The sequence below is a fragment of the Sardina pilchardus genome, chromosome 19, assembly GCF_963854185.1.
Source record: "Sardina pilchardus chromosome 19, fSarPil1.1, whole genome shotgun sequence".
In the NCBI taxonomy this organism is placed as follows: Eukaryota; Metazoa; Chordata; class Actinopteri; order Clupeiformes; family Clupeidae; genus Sardina; species Sardina pilchardus.
In genome coordinates, this window is record NC_085012.1 from 14,989,593 (window position 1) to 15,008,550 (window position 18,958).

Genomic DNA, 18,958 nt, shown 5'->3' on the forward strand with positions numbered 1-18,958 from the left:
GGCAGAGTATGATTCATGTGGAGGGAACAGCTTGACCTGGTTTAGATGCGCTGGGCCTCCTCGTCTGGTGATACTGAATGCTCGGAGGCTGGATCGGGTTTCAGCTGCAGAGGCTGTGGAAGGGTGGGGGGGGTTACGCAATGCCAGAGCCTGTTCCTGGGAATCCTCTTGTCTCCGCTCTCGTTTTCTTTCTTCCTTTCTTTTTCCCGCTGTGCCATGTTTTGTTCCCCTGCTCTCCTTCACAACGTCCCACGGCATTGTTTGGTCGGATGAGAGCTCGAGTTAGGCCCGGATGGGGTTTCAGTGCCCTGCAGGAAAAGGGGCTGGAGCTTTTGGGCCTCGCCTGTGCCGGCCTGAATTGTATGTGGGATCTGGGTCGCGCCCTGGTACATCTTCATTAGGTAACACACCTGCCGCCCAACAAAGCTGGGCCGCACGCTTCTTCGGGGATGGGCCCAGGTGCAGCGGCTCAGGTCATGGTGTATGGGTGAGCATATGCCACACAGGCGCTGCATGATTATCTGGCCGTGGCCTCGGCTTCAAACCCACAACACCCCCCCCCCCCCCCCCCCCTGACTCTACCCCCCTAATAAGCTTCCCCCATGCGTCTGTCAGCTGTAGTCCCACATCCACATTGCTGTGCCCCCTCCATCCCACACACACACACACCACAGTTATTTACTCTGCCAACTCCACATGTGTTGCCAGACGGGTGAGGTCTTATCGGCTGTCTGGTTCCTGTAGTGGCAGGTAAAGTCGGCTGAACATTCAGCCACGTCAGCCCAGCTGCATACCTGTCGGGGGCTTTCTGTTTCCTGAGCTGTCAGATGAGGCTTTAGCTTTGTCTGCAGGGTGTATAAAAAGAATTTTTTTTTTTATCTGTCTGCTTCTGGGGGAAGAGGTGACGAGTTGAAAAAAAAGAGGGGGAGGGAAAGATGGAGGAAGGGATATTTTTAAAGACGTGATTTCATCTCTCCGGCTGATGTTGATCCGAGAGGCAGACGTGAGTCATGAGAGAGGGAGAGAAAGGGAGAGGGAGGGAGGGAGGGAGGGAGGGAGGGAGAGAGACGAATGGAAACGGTGAACGCTCGGAGAGAGGTGAGAGTTTGGGCAGTGCAGGAAAAAGCCGACGACTGTCTGTTGAGCAGTTGTGAGCGCGAGTGTAGGGGAGAAGGTGTGTGAGAGGGCCCAGCTGTAGGTTTCGCTGCTGCACGTGGGGCTCTGGAGGGTGCAAAGGGAATGAGGGTGAAGAGGAGAAAAGTATAGAGGGAGAGGCTCAAAGGGAGAGATTTCTAGAATGCAAGGAAAGGGTCTCGGAGAGGAAGACGGAGAGAAGGGGAGAAGGGGAGATGGGGTGGGTGGTGGGTGTAAAAAAGCCTTGGTTTCCTTGGTTTCCCCCAGTTTCCTCTTGTGTTATTACATATCATTAGGTGGATTATAGGGCTCGTGCCAGACCGGCTCCCCATCTGAGCCCATAAAACTGCCAGACGTGCAAACAAGTCTTCTCTCTCTCTCCTTTTTCTCCTGGGTTCTCTCGAGCAAAATATGACTTTGAGGAGTGTAAAAGGAGAATGGAATGACAAGGGGGGGGGGGGGGCTTCAGGAGAGGAGTGAGGTTTGGTCGCTGTTGTGTGGCACGGTTATGCACACGGTGTAGTTTCACAGCTGATTTCTGATGAGGCCCAGCTGGTGTCTCCAGGAAATGTGGCTGAAACGAGGGTCGCTTTGGAGAATCACAATTTAAATCCAGCTGGGTTTATCACTTTATGAAACACTGATACTGAGCTGAGTTGTTTTATTGTTGTATCTGTGTGTGTGTGTATGCCCTGAAAAACAAACGTAGGTAAAATGGCAAGGAAGACGCACGGGAGGTGTTCATAAAGATTTGGAAAGCTAGCGTTTTTTATGTGCGGTTGACATACTGCACATACCTCAGCCAAGTGAATTAGTAGGACACTTTCCTACAGCAGACCCAAGGGCGGAAAAAAGCAGTGGTCTCAAGCGGACCTTTTTAATTTGAGTTGCCTTTCAAAATTGCTCCTTGTTATCTCCAAAGCAACGGAGGAGATGCTGTTTCCAGGGCAACGGTTGTTTCCATAGTGTTGTTTTGGTTGTGTGTTAGGCATGCGGATGGTGCTGTGGGTGGGAGTGTTGGCTTGGAGGGGGAGAGAAGGAGAGGGGGGAGGGGGTGGGTAGAGAGAAGGGGGTGCAGTAGGGAAGTGGAGAAACGCAGGCAGAGAGAGGGAGAGAGACGGATCGTGGGGGTCAGTAGGGGAATAATCTGGGGAATACCCTCATAGGAGCTCTGTGTGCGGGGCATGAAAGGCCCCTCTGTCTCCGTGGCAGGCGACACACACTGTGACACAGTTATAACAGTATGACCCTGGAAGGTAGGGGGTCTGGCCTTTCTTTTCTCCACTTATCCTTCTCACCCTCATCTTCTTGAGAGTGCTCCAGTCTCTCGGAACGTTTCTTTTGGGAAGGTTCGGCCCTAAGCTCTCACAACCACCCAAACGCCTCCTGCGTGCCCCCCCACCACCCCCCCACCCTCCACCCTCCACCCTCCACCCTCCTGAGCTTCTGAGGAATGAAGAGAATGGCGGGGTGGGTGAGGGCGCTCTGGAACAATCCCCGGGAAATACCGGAGGAAAAGTTGGCTGTCTGTTCCCCCAGGGAATTGACCTGTTAATGATGTTGGTTAATGATCGCAACACGTTCTGTGTTGATGATCTTTGCTCCACTGGTTAATTACAGGGCTACCATCCCAACCCGTGGGAGATGATAATTATGAATGGAATGGGTTCTACACTGATGGATGTAGGGCCCAAGGTTGATTTTTAAGTTGATCTAAAGAACATTTAGCACATTTGGTAGCTGGTGAGTGGGAAGGTAGGTGTCTGCCCAATGGTCTTCACAAACCCTCTCTCTCCTTTCGTGTGAATTTGTCCTAGTCCTCACTGCCCCACCCTGTTCAGCTGATATTTAGCTGACCCCAGGTGTTACGTGAGAGAACGACCTGAGGGGGTTTTCCTTTTCAGCTAGCATTTTTTGTCTTCAAACAGAGAAGCCTAAAGGTTGTAGCCTCATCTCTTACATCGGTGGCCTTTCCTTGACGGGTCAGACATCTCCCCTTCCAGACATATCCGCTGCCTTTCAGCTTCCAGGCACTGCTGCACTGCACTCACAACATGTTGGCAAAGGAGCGGACAAAAGGCCAGAGTCAAGTGGAAAGCTAATCCCTAAAATTTTAACATTTAATTGGAAACACAGACAGCATTTGTTTTGGCAGGGTGAGCCAGATCTGTTCCATTGATAGTGAGGTAGGTGATTGCTCTTGAGAAAGAATTGTAGACGAGTTACAGTTAACAGGATTGACCAATTAGATATGCGGAAATGACTCGTATATTAGCACGTATTTGTGGTTTGGTTAAAAAAAGTTTTTTTTTAAAAAGTAGAGAGCTTGACCTTTAATGTTGTTGATAAGACTTGCGTGAGACTTGAATTTTGCAAGTCAATCTCTGAACGGGTTGTGAGTCATCCGGCGAGTTTAAACATGGAAGTTGCTCTGACCTTCCTGCGACCCCTGAAACCCCAGTGTGGGACCTTTCCATCCATCTCTCTTACTGATCCGGGGCTGTAGTGGCTCCAGTCAGCTGTCCTAGGGGAGATGTGAAGGCCGAAAGGGCAGAGAGCGTGCAGACGGGGACAGTGGCTGCCAATGTCTCTCGTTCTACTGGGCCCTTAACATCACATACTCAGGGGGGAAAATCCCATGGTTCTGCAGAGACATTACTTGTGAGTCTGCAATAGGAACTGTGTCCTTTTCTCACTGTACATGCGACAGCTGCCAGGAGGGCTTCTTACTCTGGCTTTCGGCACCAGTGGCTCCCATCTCTACTCCCACTGAAGAAGTTCACCAGGAGGTTGGGATAGGTTTAGCACAAAGTGCTGACTCTGCTGAATCACCGAAAGGGCTGCCAGGTCCCCCCTAAATTAAATCTTTTCTTAATTTCCGCCTTTGATTTGCTTTTAATGGAGCCATCGGCCCCTTGTCCTTTCCCCGTCCCTCTGCCTCGGCCCCTGCTGGAGCCGCAGACTGTTTGGACTTTGCAGGCGGAAAGCATCTCTCTGGAAGAGCAATTGAGAGGAGCAGCTCCCGTTTGTGGAAAATCGCAGCTCCATAGGCTCCTTGTTATCCCCCAGCAGTGCAGGCATGCAGGCTTCTCCTCTTACTCCTTCCTCCCCCTCCTCCTCCTCCTCCGTCTCCCCCTCCCTCTCCCACCACTCCCTCCCTCTCTGCCCAAAGTCTCCCAGCTGTGTGGGGAGAGAAGGAGCCGGGCCGCTCCATAACGGCGTTTATACACACATGACATCATGCCCGTTCGGATTACATCATCATATAAATGCTGGTGACATCAGGATGATTTCACTGACTTTTAACCCACTAGTAACCTTGTGTGTGTGTGTGTGTGTGTGTGTGTGTATGTATGAGAGTTGTTCTGTAAGGTAAAGAATTGTGCATTATTATTTTTTCCATGTAAAAATTGCACATTTCTCTGTAGGCGCTCAATATTCTTCTGCTCTGGTTTTTGCTTAATCAGTCTCCCCCCCCCCCCCCCCCCTCATTTGCCCCACAGAAAGGCGGTCCTGGAGAGGTCTCCATGAATGTACGTCACAATGATGATGACGGACCAGATGCTGGACCTTCCGCCGCCACTGCTGAACGGCGAGGTTTCTGTCATGCACCCCATGATGAACGGGGACACGTCGCAGCAGGTGAGGACACAGTCCGACTCCGGACACTCCGTGGACCTCCAACATCCCAGCCTCCCTTCCTCCCTTATTGGCCATGTGTCTGTGTTGTGTTTGGACTCTTTTGACCCTTTGGTCTCCTTTCTGCAGGTGATCGTGGTCCAGGTGAACCCAGGCGAGACGTTCACCATCCGGGCAGAGGATGGAAGCCTGCAGTGCATACAAGGTCTGTATCCTAAGCACACACCAAAAACAGTGCGACCCTTCCTTGTGGTCATGGCAATGGCCATCAAGGCCCTGCTCTGCTGTGACATCATCTAGTTTGGCCTTGGCCTTAATGGAGACTCAGTGGCTAGCATTAAGAAAAAAAAAAAAAAAAAAAAACTGCCTCTCGAAGAACCACATCCCTAAATCGTGCTAAATTGGCTCTTCACAATGCTCCGCTAACTTCATAAAGCACTTTTAAAGGCTGGCAAGGCCCTCCTTTTAAACGAGGGCCGCGCCGTGCTACTCATGTAAACAAATAAAATTTGGACGGGCAGAACAGCTGACCGCACGCAATGCCGCTCGCTTTGTTGCCCTGCCCTCGCGACAGCTTGTGTAGAGAGGGAGCTGTCCCCGGGATAATTTGATTTCTCTCGATGAGAGTCGCAGATTTGCCTGCGGTCGGCCAGCCCAGGGTCAAGCAGGACGAGCCAGGGGGAAAAAGTGCAGCGAGTTCACACAGCGGCGCGGAAGTGCGCGGAAGCTTGCGGACGTGCCATCGAGTGCTGTCATAGCGTAGTGGTAGAGATGAACGTGTCAAACAATTTCCAGGGTAATATTCGAAAGTTGGTCCAAGATCCACCTGGATGGTTTGCTGTTCTAACCTCGCGTATGTTCTTGTGTCTGAGTCAGTGCCAGGTGAGCAGGAAGTGTCCGATAAGCCAGAGGTCTTGTTTTGTGTTATTTTGCTAATGTTGACTTTTCTCTGAAAAAGTTGCTGATGGCTGTTTTCCCAGGGCAGGGTGGAGTACAGTGAGCTGTGTCATTTTTAGCCGGCTTATCTGTTAATTCAAACATGTGCCTCAGTGAGACGGTGCAGGGGCTTTTGCGGAGCAGATCGATGTGGTTGCTCAGGACTGTCATGCCGTGTGAGTGTGTGTGTGTGTGTGTGTGTTTGTGTGTGTGTGTGTGTGTGTGTGTGTGAGAGAGTGAGCGTGCGGGGCTCTGGACTGGTGTGCTCAATGGTCAGGAATGTCTGAAGCTTGCCAGTGCCCGACCAACATGTTCCCTGTTCCCTGTTCCCATTGCCACCCGCGCTCCCGCTCATGCAATAGTGGATTCCATCGTCATTGCTCACGATAATCTCGCCATGCATCGCCTCGCTGCTGGACCACGCGTCGGTGCGTAGGAGTTGGACTGCGTCAATTGGGTCATCGGGGTTTTTTTGGGGGGTTTTTTTTTGCACGGTTCCCTGCCACCCCCCTGCACCCCTGTCTCCTGTCGCCGACAGTCGGCCACACTCCCCTGGACCCCATCTCTGGCGGCTGGTCGTGCTGGAGCCTATGACGGACAGCTAGAGGAATGGCAGTGATGTAACGCCGGTCGTTTCCCCCCCCCCCCTCGCAGGGTTTTTATGAGTAATGATTGTGCCGTCGGATCGCTCCCGACGAGACTCTTGTGTGGTCCAGGAGCCAGAAGGGGCCAGCGCTTACACCCCTGTAATTTTACACGCCACAGTTCCCATGTCATAAAAATATGTAATAACGCATGGGTACACCGACCAATGTGCACGCAGGCAAACAGACACTCGCACGCTAATAAGACTGACGTTATGTAGGAGGACCACACTCCCCGCACAAATGGCACCAACTGGTGCACGTTTGATTAGATGTTTAGTTTGAAAAGTCCTGAGTGAGTATATAATCCCTTTTTGTAACCTGCACAGTTCAGAGGAGATCAAAACAACACGTACAGTATTCCTGTTATTTCCCTCCGCAGACAGTGTTAATATTTTTCCTGCTGACTGCATACACAAACGCACACACATTACTCACACATACACACACACACACACACACACACACGGACATGGTGGTAGTCATGCATGCACGCGCCACTCATAAAAAAAAAAAGGGGGGGGGGGGCATTTTCCCAACCCGCAGCATTTTAAGATGAACTATGATCTCCTGAGATGCAGCGGGGGAGATAGTGGTGGCGTCTCAGTTAATGCCCTGCACATTAGCAGCCAGGCGCAGAGCAGCCGGCAGGCCGACTCGGAGAGAGAGGGGGAGCCACAGGAAGGGCAGGGAAGGAATGTGAGGCTCCCTAACAAATCACACCTGGTTCGCTGTCTCTGCTTGCCAGGTGAACTGAACTGCAAGCTGAAAGCAGACATCTCTCTCTCTCTCTCCCACTCACTTTCTCTCTCTCTCTCTTTCATTCTTTCTCTTTCTCTCTTTGTCTCTCCATCTGTCTAGACAAAAAATTATCACCTCAAGTGGAGTGTGTGTGTGTTTTTTTTTGTATTATTATTGTTGTGTTCAGCCGAGGCTGATATTGAACCACCATTATGTCTGACATTTGGTGATGAAACCACAATCAGGTTGCGCATGGCTGCATGAAACAGTAGGCCTAGATGTCTAAACATGTTCGGCGCTCTTTGTGATCGCATCACTCCGCAGTCTCAGATCACACTGCTAGCGCACTTGAAGGTAGACAGGAACAGACTGTTAGCTCGCTCAACCGATGTCCCTGGAAAATGAATTCCTGCACTGACAGGATGTGTGTTGTAGAATTTCATGTGTCTTTGGTACTTACACTAAACAGTTCTCCTTCATCAGTAAATGTAAACATGTTTGTTGTTAGTAAACATGAGTCTCTAGTGTACAGGCTACTTTTGAACCTTTTGCTTGAACTAAAGCAGCTGCATTGTCGAGTTGTCTGTTTTGGATTTACTGGCAAGAACATAATGACATTGCTGCATACATTTTATATACAAATGCTGACTGAAGAGGATGGATTGAATTGAGGCAAATTAAATGTGAAATGTCATGCCTACTTGTGACTTTTGCCTTTGTAGAAGGAAAGGGCATTTGGACCTTTACCAAGTCACAGTACACACACACGCGCGCTTGATTGTGACTTGTAAATGCAACCCAGCTAAAAAAGTCTCTTCCAGCACCACTCCAGATAGGAAACTGGAATTAATCCCAGGTGTCTGGGGGCCTTGGAGTCGGCAAGGAGGCTCTGCCATGAGCCGGGCTTTGATCTGGCACCAGGAGACTCAGCCCCATGACGGATGGCTCAGGGGAGCCGCGGATCTCTGTGCTTTTAACAGCGCATAGTAGAAACTCAGCAGAAAGGAGGGGGTACGGGGGGGGGGGGGGGGGGGGCAAAAAAAAAAAAAAAAAAAGAGAGAACAACATGGAACCCTGCTGTCTTGGCTCTGCTTTGCTGTTTAAAGCACTTGCCCGACACCCAGGGGCCTGTTCCACTGGAGTGGACCAGACTGCCAGTCCGCTGCCGCTGTCGAGTCGAGTTGTGCGAGTCGAGTTGTGTGCTCTCGTCACTCTCGGCGAGCTGATGCAACAGCCTGACCGGGATTGTTTGGCTTTAACCAGGTGCAAGATGGAGTGGAGGAGGAGGAGGAGGAGAAGGAGAAGGAGAAGGAGGAGGAGGAGGAATGCAGTCAAGGACCCAGAGGCTGTGCAAACATAGGCTGGGAAAGCAGGGGAGAGACAGACGAATACACACACACACACACACACACACACACACACACACACACACACACATTCTGGAGCAGCGTGTGCGAGTATGCCTGGCTCAGCTGGAACTGGAGGCTAAGGGAGAGGCGGTGGAGATCCAGTTGGACGGGGCAAGGCTGCAGCCTTGAGACGGTGAAAAGGTTTTTAGTAACCGTCCTCTTCCTCTTCTCCTCTTCCCTATTTTCCCCTTCTTGCTGTTGCTTTCCCCTGTCAAGCTCCCTTCAGACCCCCACCCCTCACCCCTCTCTCTCTCACTCTTTCTTTCCTTCTCTCTCACTCTATCTCTCTCTTTCTTTCTCTCTCTCTCCCTCTGCTTTTTGGTCTGGGCCGCAGTCTGCCCTCTTTCCTGATGTGGAGGAAACCCCCTCTGCTCCACAGAGCTCTAATTCCATTCCAGTGAGTCACTGCGCTGAGGAACAGTGGATTTTTGTGTGCATCATGAAGAGACGGAGAAAGAGAGAGAGAGAGAGAGAGAGAGAGAGAGAGAGAGGAAAGAGAGAGAGAGGGAGAGATAGATAGAGAGAGAGAGAGGGAGGGACAAGAAACAGACAGCGATAGAGCTCAAGGAGGGGGTGGAGGGTGGTGGTTGAGATTGAGTGGGGAAAGCAGAGAAGGAGGGTAGGGGAAAGTGAGAGGGAGAGAGAGAGAGAGAGAGAGAGAGAGAGTGAGTGAGACAGACGAATGGTGTGGAACTCGCCCACGCTGTCTCACCCACGTCCTTGCGTTACTGTGTGTGTTTTTGTTTGTTTGTCTTTCCTTCTGTCTCCCTGTCTGGCGGGAAGAAAGGTCGTCGTGCCACTACCGTTCCCCCCTGAAGGTCTTTTTGAGTGTAATGTTGTTTTTTTAATGTTATCTCTTCACCCCCACCCCCCCTTTATTCAGAGGAAAGCGTTTGCCGAATGTTTCTTTCCTGCTGGCACTAAAGCAGTCAAGAACATTGCACAGTATAACATTCCACCAAATGGTTTTCTTTTTTTTTCCTCCCTCTCGTGCTCTCTCTTTCTCTCTCTCTCTCTTTCTCTCTCTCTCTCTCTCTCTCTCTCTCTCTCCAGCTCTCTCTCGCTCTCTCTCTCTCCTTCTCTTTTTTCCTACCCCTCGGCTTTCTTGCTGACCTACTATTTTCAGGCCCCCGCTGTATCCTGCACCCAGGGCTGAGCGTGCCTTTATGGGGCAGTGGCTCAGTAAGCGGAGCCTCTGGTTCCAGGGCAAAGAGGGAAGGGAGAAAAAAAGGGAGAAGGGGGGGGGGTGGGGGGGGGGGGTGGGGGGGGGAGAAACCAACAACAAGAAGGGGGCACGCTCAGAAACAAACCCAGAACCCTCTGACGCCCACCGCTGTGCTCAAGTGCCCGCCGGCGCTTCCCCGTCTCTGAAACCCTCGCGCGACAGAGCGAACTCCATGTCGGCTTTCAAGGAAAAGTGAAAACCTCGACCCTATTAGCACGAGGCCTCCGTTTAGCCCTCCCCTCTCACCCGGTGAACAGGAACCAAAAGGGATAATGGTTTGAAGTTCAAAGGGATCCAGTGGTTCCCCCGAATGGAGATGATGGGCGAAGAAAAAAAAAAGCTGCAGATTTTGCAACTCGCGGCGCTTGTAAAAGCAGCCCCGAGTGTGAACGCCGTGTGGTCTCTGGTTTGTGCTCCGTCGAGCCAAGATGTATTTTAATCACAGATTATACCGCGGCAGTGCAAGTCTCGTTTTTTTTGTTGAAACACGATCGCACATTAGGCTTTCCTAGAGCAGAGGTTTGCAGACAATGGTGGCATTTGTGTTTGTATTTATGCCTGACAGACAGGCATCGTCCTGACTGCGCTCATTTGTTGTGCATGTGTGCGTGTGTGATGGATGCATTGAGCTCCAGGTCGTGTTGGAGCGGGAGGGGGGGGGGAGGTGTCCTCCTTTCATACCCAGCGTGTCGGCGCAGGCCCGGCTGCCTCTCATCCTCCAGCACAGACTCTTCCACCCTCTCCCTCTCTCCCTCCCTCTTCCTCTCTCTTCTCTCTCTCTCTCTCTCTCTCTCTCTCTCTCTCTCCCTCTCTCTCTCTGTCTCTCTCCCTCTCTGTCTTTCTTTAGTTCTTTCCTGGCCTCAGCACTTTTTTTTCCGTCCCTCTGTTTTTTACTCACTCTGTATCTATATGTTTCTCTATGCTTTGTCCTTATTCTCTCTCTTGTTCTACCTCTCTCCTCTTTTCCTCCCTCTTTCCCTCCTTCCCTCCTCCACTCCTCCACTCACCCAGACAAGGGTCAGAGCACCTAATGAGTGTCCGGCCGCGGCCCAGCAGAAGGCAGGCCAGGGCAGGCAAGGCCGGAAGCTGAATGGCAGAGGGGTGTGTGTGTGTGTGTGTGTGTGTGTGTGTGTGTGTGCGTGCGCGTGTGCATGTGTGTGCATGCAGGAGAGGAAGCTGTTTGGGCCTCTGCCTCAGATATAAGTCAGTCCTTGGTGCCCTGGGGTAGCATCTGGTTCTGTCCTGTACAGTGATGATCCTGCTCAGTGACCCCCCCCCCCCCCCCCCATATCCAACACACACACACACACACACACACACACACACACACACTTACTCACACACTCACTCACACACCCAAACATGTCTACACCCACAGATGAATTCCCCTGCCGTGACCCATTCCCAAGCCAGCGTGATGTCTGCAGCTTAGGCACCAAGCCACACGGTGCAACGGTGACCCAGCTCCTGTTGGGGCTGTGGTTTCCTGCATCCGGGCCTATCTCTGTGCCATTTCCCTGGCCTGCCTTAGGTGTGACCACGTCAGCTCCTGTCTCATTCAGGGGCTACTGTGGGAGTGAAGCTGGTTTCTGTGTCACCCCCTGTGTGTGTGTGTGTGTGTGTGTGTGTGTTGGGTTGTGAGTTTCAGCTGGCCTTTCTCCCTTTTTTTTTGCCAATGTGAAGACTGGTAAAGAGGTGCCAGTGGAGAAAGAAAGAGAGAGAGAGAGAAAGAATGATCGAGAGGGAGAAATGGAGAGAGGGGAGTGATGGCTTCTCGCCTTCCTGTCTTGCTGTTTGCACAACTGTCTGGGAACATGGGGCACCCTGAGTCGGCCCGGGTGTTTAACTACACCTCCCCAAAGCCAACACCCAGCATCCAAAACCATGCTGGGAATTCATGTCTGGGTCATCCCAAGGTTCAAACCTTGCATGCAAATTGTTCTACACATGTGTGAGAGTGAGAATATGTGCATGTCAAGGAAGTACATCATGTGTGCAGTTCAGATACTTGATTTTTAAAAAAAAAAAAAACATACATACCTTTCTTTGTCCGATATTCAGGTAGAACAAGTGTGTGAGAGAGTTTGAGAGCTTTCTGTCTTCTGAATTTGTATTCCCTCATTCTCTCCCTCAAATATTCTGGATAAGCAGAAAATGTGTCAGGCACTATAGCATTAAAGTCTAGCTGTGCTGGAAGACTCGACCACAGAAGAGAGCAACTCCTAGTTTGTCTCCCCCTTTTGTGGTTTGCTTTACAAAAGGCCCTTTGCACACACACACACACACACACACACACACACACACTCAAGCTTTGGCAGTGCACAGACTCTTTGTTCTGTGAACACAGGTTCTCTCTCTGTGTCTCGGGAGGTTTTTTGGTGCTAACCTTCACTTCATGCACTTAATGCATGGGCTTATTTCCCCCTCCGTGCTTGTTAAAATGTCAGTGTCCTTCACGTTGGATTTTTACAGAGGAAGAAAACGTTACAAAAAGTTGCAAAAGTTACGTTTCTTTCCGGCCGTGTAAAATTCAAACAGGGAGCTTCTGTTTTTGAGATGGCCATTGTGCTCGACTCTTTCCGTCGTCAGGGGGCGAATCAGAAGGTTGCCAAGGTGTTACCAAGTAATAGTAATAAAAAAATATATATATTTATAGAAGCTCTGAAATATGCAGAGCTTGGTCTGATTTATCGTGCCTGAGACAGGCTCAGGCCAAAGCAATCAATCACAGGAAAGATGGCCTGGGGAGCGTAGAAATGCAGACAGTCCTCCAGCGAGCCATCCACATACTGTAGACCAAACTGCCTTAATTCAGACTGCACACACAGAGAATGGGCTGGGTTTTGGGAGCTGGCTGTGTTTATGCAGTGACTGTTTACAAGTGCATCAGCACTGAGAGCGTGTGTGTGTGTGTGTGTGTGTGTGTGTGTGTGTGTGTGTGTGTGTCTGTGTGTGTCTGTGTGTGTCTGTGTGTGTCTGTGTGTGTCTGTGTGTGTGTGTGTGTGTGTGTGTGTGTGTGTGTGTGTGTGTGTGTGTGTGTGTGTGTGTGTACTTGGTTTAGGCTGGAGAAGAGTCAGTAGAGCACCTGATGTAACTTTCAATCATAAGCTCAAGTCCCTCATGTGAATCCACAGACTCATGTGATAAGAATCTTGTGATTGGCTACCTCGGTATGGTTTCTGTTCCTCTGGAAGTTTATTTCTTTGCTCCACTTTGGTTTTGGTGACTTCTGATATAGTCAGTGGTGTTTGCGTTTGCCTTTTGTATTTGGTCGAAATAGTCAGTGGTGTCTGTGTTAGTCTTTTAGGGAAATATGAAAAGTGAATTTTAAGGGAGCGGTTTCTGAATGTTTTTGAGAGTCTGTTGGTTGGAGTGCACACAGTGAGTGTTTCATTGCTCTTGGTGTGCTCCCTGGTTTTACAGTGAGCTTCTCTTTCTCTGCGCTGCTGACTAAAATGTGTCAGGGCGGCACGCCTGTCTCTCTGTTACATAAGCACGAGGAACCGTCCAGCGCGCACAACGAGGATGGCCAGGAAAGCGCTCCCTCCCTCCCGCCCGCCCCTCTGCGCTTGCCCGCACGCCCGCCCTTCAAATATTGTTATGGTTACGCACCAAGGCTGCTGATGTGTCGCGACCGCCGCCGCAACACCAGCTGTGTGCAGAGGCCGATGTCATGGCGATGGAATCAGCTTAGGCCGACGTCTGAAAATGCGAGGGCTGCGTCGCGTCTGTCACGGCCGGAGAAAGACACACACACACACACACACACACACACACACACACACAGAGAGAGAGACTGGCCTTCTGTCGCGGCTATTCTGATCAGCCTCGGTGTTTCATAAACACCCCTGCAAGCCCGTGATGGTGCTTTGAGGAGGCTCATATTTCCCCCCCCCCCCCCTCTCGTCTGGACCGGCGGAGACGGATAGTGTTTACTGCAAGGACAATGGGCCGTACAATCACAAACAGATGATCACTAAGATTCACGCGGCTCGGCTCCGCTCGGCTCTCTCCTCTCTTCTGTCCTCCGCTAGCATGTTCTCTTCCTTCGTTCTCTTCCTCTTTTTTCCTTCTCTTCTGCCTCTTTAGCACTTGCGCCCCGCCACCGTGGAAGACTAAAGCCCCAAAGAAAGCAAACGGCGATGTGTAATTACATATTTTCGTAGCTCCAACCATCAGACTTGCTTTCAAAGGAAAGTGTGTGGGGGGGGGGGGGGGGGGCGTGTGTGTGCGTGTGTGTGCGCGCCATGGGTGTTTGTGATTGAGAGAGGGATCAAGGTAGATTAGGCTAGTCTGAGCGTCCTGTGGGTCTCTTCCAAGGCAAACATGTGGTGTGTCTCCACGAGACGGTCGCTCGTCGGGGCTCTCCTGCGAAGCGACGCTGGGGAAAAACGAGATGAAATGGCAGAAAGTGGACCTGTGAGTTTCCTGTTGTTCACATGAGCCATGAATCCAGTCCGGGGGTGGGGGGGCGGTGCCCACTACACCACAAACTCACATGCTCGCTGATGGAACACACATACTCACACACTCATATACATGTATATACACACACACTCACATATATATACACACACACACACACACACACACACACACACACACACACACACACACACACACACACACACACACACACACACACACACACTCACACTCGCTCTCACACATGTGCTCATTTTCTGACATACGGAAAATAACATACAAAAACCATATGCACAGTGCAAAAACCCTACAATAAACATACAAAAACCATATGCACAGTAATTTAACACACACACACACACACACACACACACACACATGCACACACATGCACACACATGCACATGCACAAAAGGAAGCTCACGTGCTGTCTTGCCCACACATGAGGCAATCCATGCACACTGAAAGCACATGTGTGTGTGTGTGTGTGTGTGTGTGTGTGTGTATGTGTGTGTTTGTGTGGTGCTCCACACGTGCGCTTCCATACCTCTCACACAGGTGATTCCTGAGCACACAAGTGAATGTGCAAACCCCGGTGTGTGTCGCTTTGTGGTCGCCCACTCCAGATTGGCAAACACTCTACCCTTCTCTGCACCCTGGGTTCCTGGGTGACCCTCAAATCTTTGCAAAACATTCCTTCCAAAAACATCCCTCTGTCGACTTCTCTCTCTCTCTCTCTCTCTCTCTCAAGCGCTCTCTCTCTCTCTCTCTCTCTCTCTCTCTCTCTCTCCCTCTCGCCTTCTTGCTGTCTGTCTTTCTTTCTTTCTTTCTCCTCTGTCGTCTCTCTGTCTGGCCAAGCCAATCTTCCCTACTAAATTAGTGGATTTCTCTTAAGAACCCATGGTTTTGGGAAAATTGCATTTCCTTTTGCCCGCTTTATGTTTGTAGATCTATATATATGTGTGCACATATATACTCCCATCCTCAAAGCCTAAGCCTTCACTCTCCTCCATTGGAATCCTCTCTCTCTCTCTCTCTCTCTCTCTCTCTCTCTCTCTCTCTCTCTCTCTCGTCTCACTGTTGGGCTTTCTCAAATTCTCAGTCCTTCTATGTTGGAAAGAGAAGAGCCCAACAGTAAAGGAACTATCGGCAGCCATTTTCCACTAGCTGGTTTATCAAGCTTCGTTGCTTCATGTATAAAGCGCATGCATCCACACACACACACACACACACACACACACACACACACACACACACACACACACACCAACACATGGCCCACCCACACATGCACACTATTATATGTGCAAACATGCACATTAGAATGTGCAAACACAGGTATGTGCACACACCAAAATACCCCCCCCCCCTTCATATGACAAACATATGCCTGTGTGCGTGCTCCTCTCTCTCTCTCACACACACACACACACACACACACGGTGCGTGAGCGGTGTGGTGTCAGCTGTGAGCAGCCGCCTCCTGCGGGCCTGAATGGGCCGTGTGAGGAATCCTGCTGCCCTGAGAGCAGGCCCCTGAAGAGGGGGAGAAGCCTTCAGTCAGGAGCACAAAGAGGGACTTGTTCTGCCGAGGAGGCCCCACCGACTCAGCAGGCTCCTGGGAAGCCTGGCAAGGGAGCAGACTACCCCCTGTCTCGGCGCTCTCTCTATCCCTCTCGCTCACACATCTCTCTCTCTCTCTCTCTTTCCTCTCTCTCTCGCTCGCTCTCTCTCTCTTGCTCTCTCTCTTTCTCTGTAGCTCTCTGTCTGTATATCTTTCCCTCACTCTTCTCAGTCTTCTTTCTTTCCCTGGCCTCTAAAAGTCTGCTTTCTTGCAAAACTTCCCCTCAGCTCTGTGTGCGTTTGGCTCCACTCTTTTATTTGTCCTTGTCTGTGTTTTTATTTTCCTTCTTTTCCCCCTCTCTTTTTTTTTCTCCTGCAGCCCATTTTTTCGTGTTTGTCAATCTCAAGCCGTTCCCCCCGTCTCCTCAACCCGCCTGTCTCTTTTCACTCTCTCCTTTCTCTCCTCACACTTTCTCTTCTCTGTCATTTCCTCCACCCCCCTCCCCCTCCACCACCTCCTCCTCCTCCTCCTCCTCCTCCTCAGCCCACTGCCCCTCCTGTGGAGCGGGTGGAATGCTGGTGTTTGCCCAGTGTCTTGGTGGAGAACTGTCGAGGGCTCTGTGTGAGCTGCTCCCCGCGCGGGGCCGAGCGGCGGCTCTGAATAGGGCCTCTCATGCTGGAGAGGGGAACGGCTGGGGCTGGGGCTGGGGCTGGGGCTGGGGCTGGGATGCAGCCGTGTGGGCTCAGGCAGCCCGCACAGACGCCCCTCCACCCACCACCACTGGCCCCCTCCTCTCTCCTCGCTCTCACCGTCCCAGGATTAGGCTCACAGGGTGGGGGTGGAGGTGGTGGTGCTGGTGGGCGATGGGTCTCTGAGGTGGCACGGGTGCATACTGGCATACCTGTGGCAAGGCCTTCTCCCCCGGACTTGCCCAGAGAGCAGCGGAGCACTGTGTTTTTGTTGTTCATTTCTTTTCGCATTAGCAAGGGAGCGACGGATAAATATTTGAAGCCTTGAGGCTGCAGGCATGTGCTTGCACCAGAGCCCCCTACATGCCTTCATGTGCATGTCAGTGCCCCCCCCCCCCATTCCCCACAAATACTGGCCCTTTTCAACCTCAGCACCCCCCCTCTTGGTGCCCTGCTTTGCATGGCACATCAACACTGTGCCATTCAGGGACTGAGCTACAGCGTTGCACCCATCCCATAATAATCCTTACCCCCCCCCCCCCACCCCCCTCCTCCCCCTCCTCCTCCCCACCGGTCAGCGGTTAACACGGCAGCGCAGGCAGCCGCCGCTTCCTCCTCCTCCAACAGTAGCCCAGGGGCCTGATGGGAGCCGAGGCCTGGCGGAAGACGGAGATCAACTGTAAAAGCCATCAGAGCCGGCGGCTGATTTATGGCAGCGCCGCTTGGCGGAGGCCGCCGTGCCGCTTCCCCGCCGGGAGTTGCAGGGAGCTGGGGGGGTGGGGGGAAGGGTGGGCCGGGCAGAGGGGAGCGAAATGTCTTAAACAGCTGGAGGTCAGACTCCTGGAGCCCCCTGTAAGAGAGACCTGTCGATTGAGTGTGTTTGAGAGAGTGAGAGAGAGAGTGAGAGAGTGACAGGAGGGGTGCAGTGTGTCTGGAGTGATCTGCGTTGTGTTGCGAGGACTTCAGCTTTCTGACCAAACACTGAACAAAGAGCGGTGCTTGAAGGCCTCACTGAGTCCTTAAGGCCATAACTCAGTTTTTGTCTCTCTTTCCCTCTCTCTGTCTTTCTCTCTCTCTCTCTCTCTCTCTCTCTGTCTTTCTCTCTCTCTTTCTCTCTCTTTCTCTCTTTCTGTCTTTCACTCTGTCTTTCTGTCTGCACCCCAGCTGATATCTCTATTTCTTCTGGAGGATGAGTGGATTCGGGCCGTGGGGAGGTCATGGAGACAGACAGTCGGTTTATTTAACCTGATGTCACCAAGTCCGGCTCATTCCGCGGTTGGAGGGCAATGAAAACTATGTGGCAGAGGAATAGAGATGGAGATGGGGAAAGAGAGAGAGAGAGGGGGGGGGAGAGAGAGAGACAGAGATAAAGAAAGCAAGAGTGAGAGAGATGAGAGTGGAAAAACAGACAATATGTCTGCTGTTGTCTTTAGAAGCGGAAGGATTACACCGATGAAAAATGATGGATTCTCTGTGTCTGTGAATGGGGAGTTGGACAGCAGGTATTGTGGTTACTTAAGCCGGCTTCGATCTGCTATGCCGTCATTAAGGCAGATGGTTACTCATTACTGATTGGCCCGAGGGGGGAGAGAGATGGCTCAGAGGTTTTGCTGGGAGAGGGGGCACATCTGTTTTTCAATTTTCAGCATTAATACTTCCAGAATATTCCGCCATCATTCCGACTGGGGGACAAGGTTGAAGGGGTGGGGCCTGTGGGCGTTCTTTTTGCACTTGATTGACAGCCGCCTTTTCTGTTCCGCTCTGTTTTTCCTTTCCACAGGGCCAGCTGAAGTTCCCATGATGTCACCCAATGGCTCCATCCCACCAATCCACGTGCCCCCAGGCTACATCTCCCAGGTAACGGCCCTGGAATGAGCGGGTGGGGGCCCAGTGTTGGCCCGCAGGGGGGGGAGGGAGAGTTGGGGGGGGGGGGGGGGGGTGCATGCTTTAGTGGAGCTACTGCCTATGAGCGCATTCAAAGAAAATCTTGCATTCCTGTCTTTTTCACTGACACGTTTTGTACATGAACACACACACACACACACACACACACACTTATGGGCAGAGGCAGGTATGCACACGTCTCTGCATGTGAGGCAACTGGAGCTGCTCTGTAATTGTGACAGAACCTTTCTGAGTGGTGACAGAGAAAGGTCAAGCCCATTGGCATTTCAGCAGAAAGGTCAGAACACACAAAGAATGCAAGGAAAGAGAAGAGAGAGAGAGAGAGTGTGTGTGTGTGTGTGTGTGTGTGTGTGCAGGTCTGTGTGTGTGTGTGCAGGTCTGTGTGTGTCCACAAGGGAGAAATGAGACGAAAGAATGGTGAAGGATGCCCCTTGTCTTTCCGAGGGCGTGAATCTCTGCATGACACCCCACACCCCTACGCTGTAATCCAGCTGTCAGAGACACTGGAAAAGGCTAAAGCCAGGAGGTGGAGGCGGTGTTGTCTTAACGTGTATCTGCAGCGAGAGAACCTGCCTGCTCCATCCAGCCCCAGATTCTTCAGCGTGACTCCGACCCCACCTTACATTCAGGAACGTTCCCAGAACTTTC

The 18,958-nt window shown here is 51.6% G+C and overlaps 1 protein-coding gene across 1 annotated transcript in view; it reads left to right on the top strand.

Annotated features, from left to right (window-relative positions):
• Positions 1 to 18,958, top strand: part of fndc3bb (fibronectin type III domain containing 3Bb) — a 59,193-nt gene that overhangs the window by 4,543 nt on the left and 35,692 nt on the right. The window contains exons 2-4 of the mRNA XM_062521166.1: positions 4,638 to 4,776; positions 4,903 to 4,978; positions 18,186 to 18,262. Coding sequence (XP_062377150.1) covers positions 4,666 to 4,776; positions 4,903 to 4,978; positions 18,186 to 18,262 — 264 coding nt within the window. The 5' untranslated portion in view covers positions 4,638 to 4,665. The remainder of the gene's footprint in view (positions 1 to 4,637; positions 4,777 to 4,902; positions 4,979 to 18,185; positions 18,263 to 18,958) is intronic.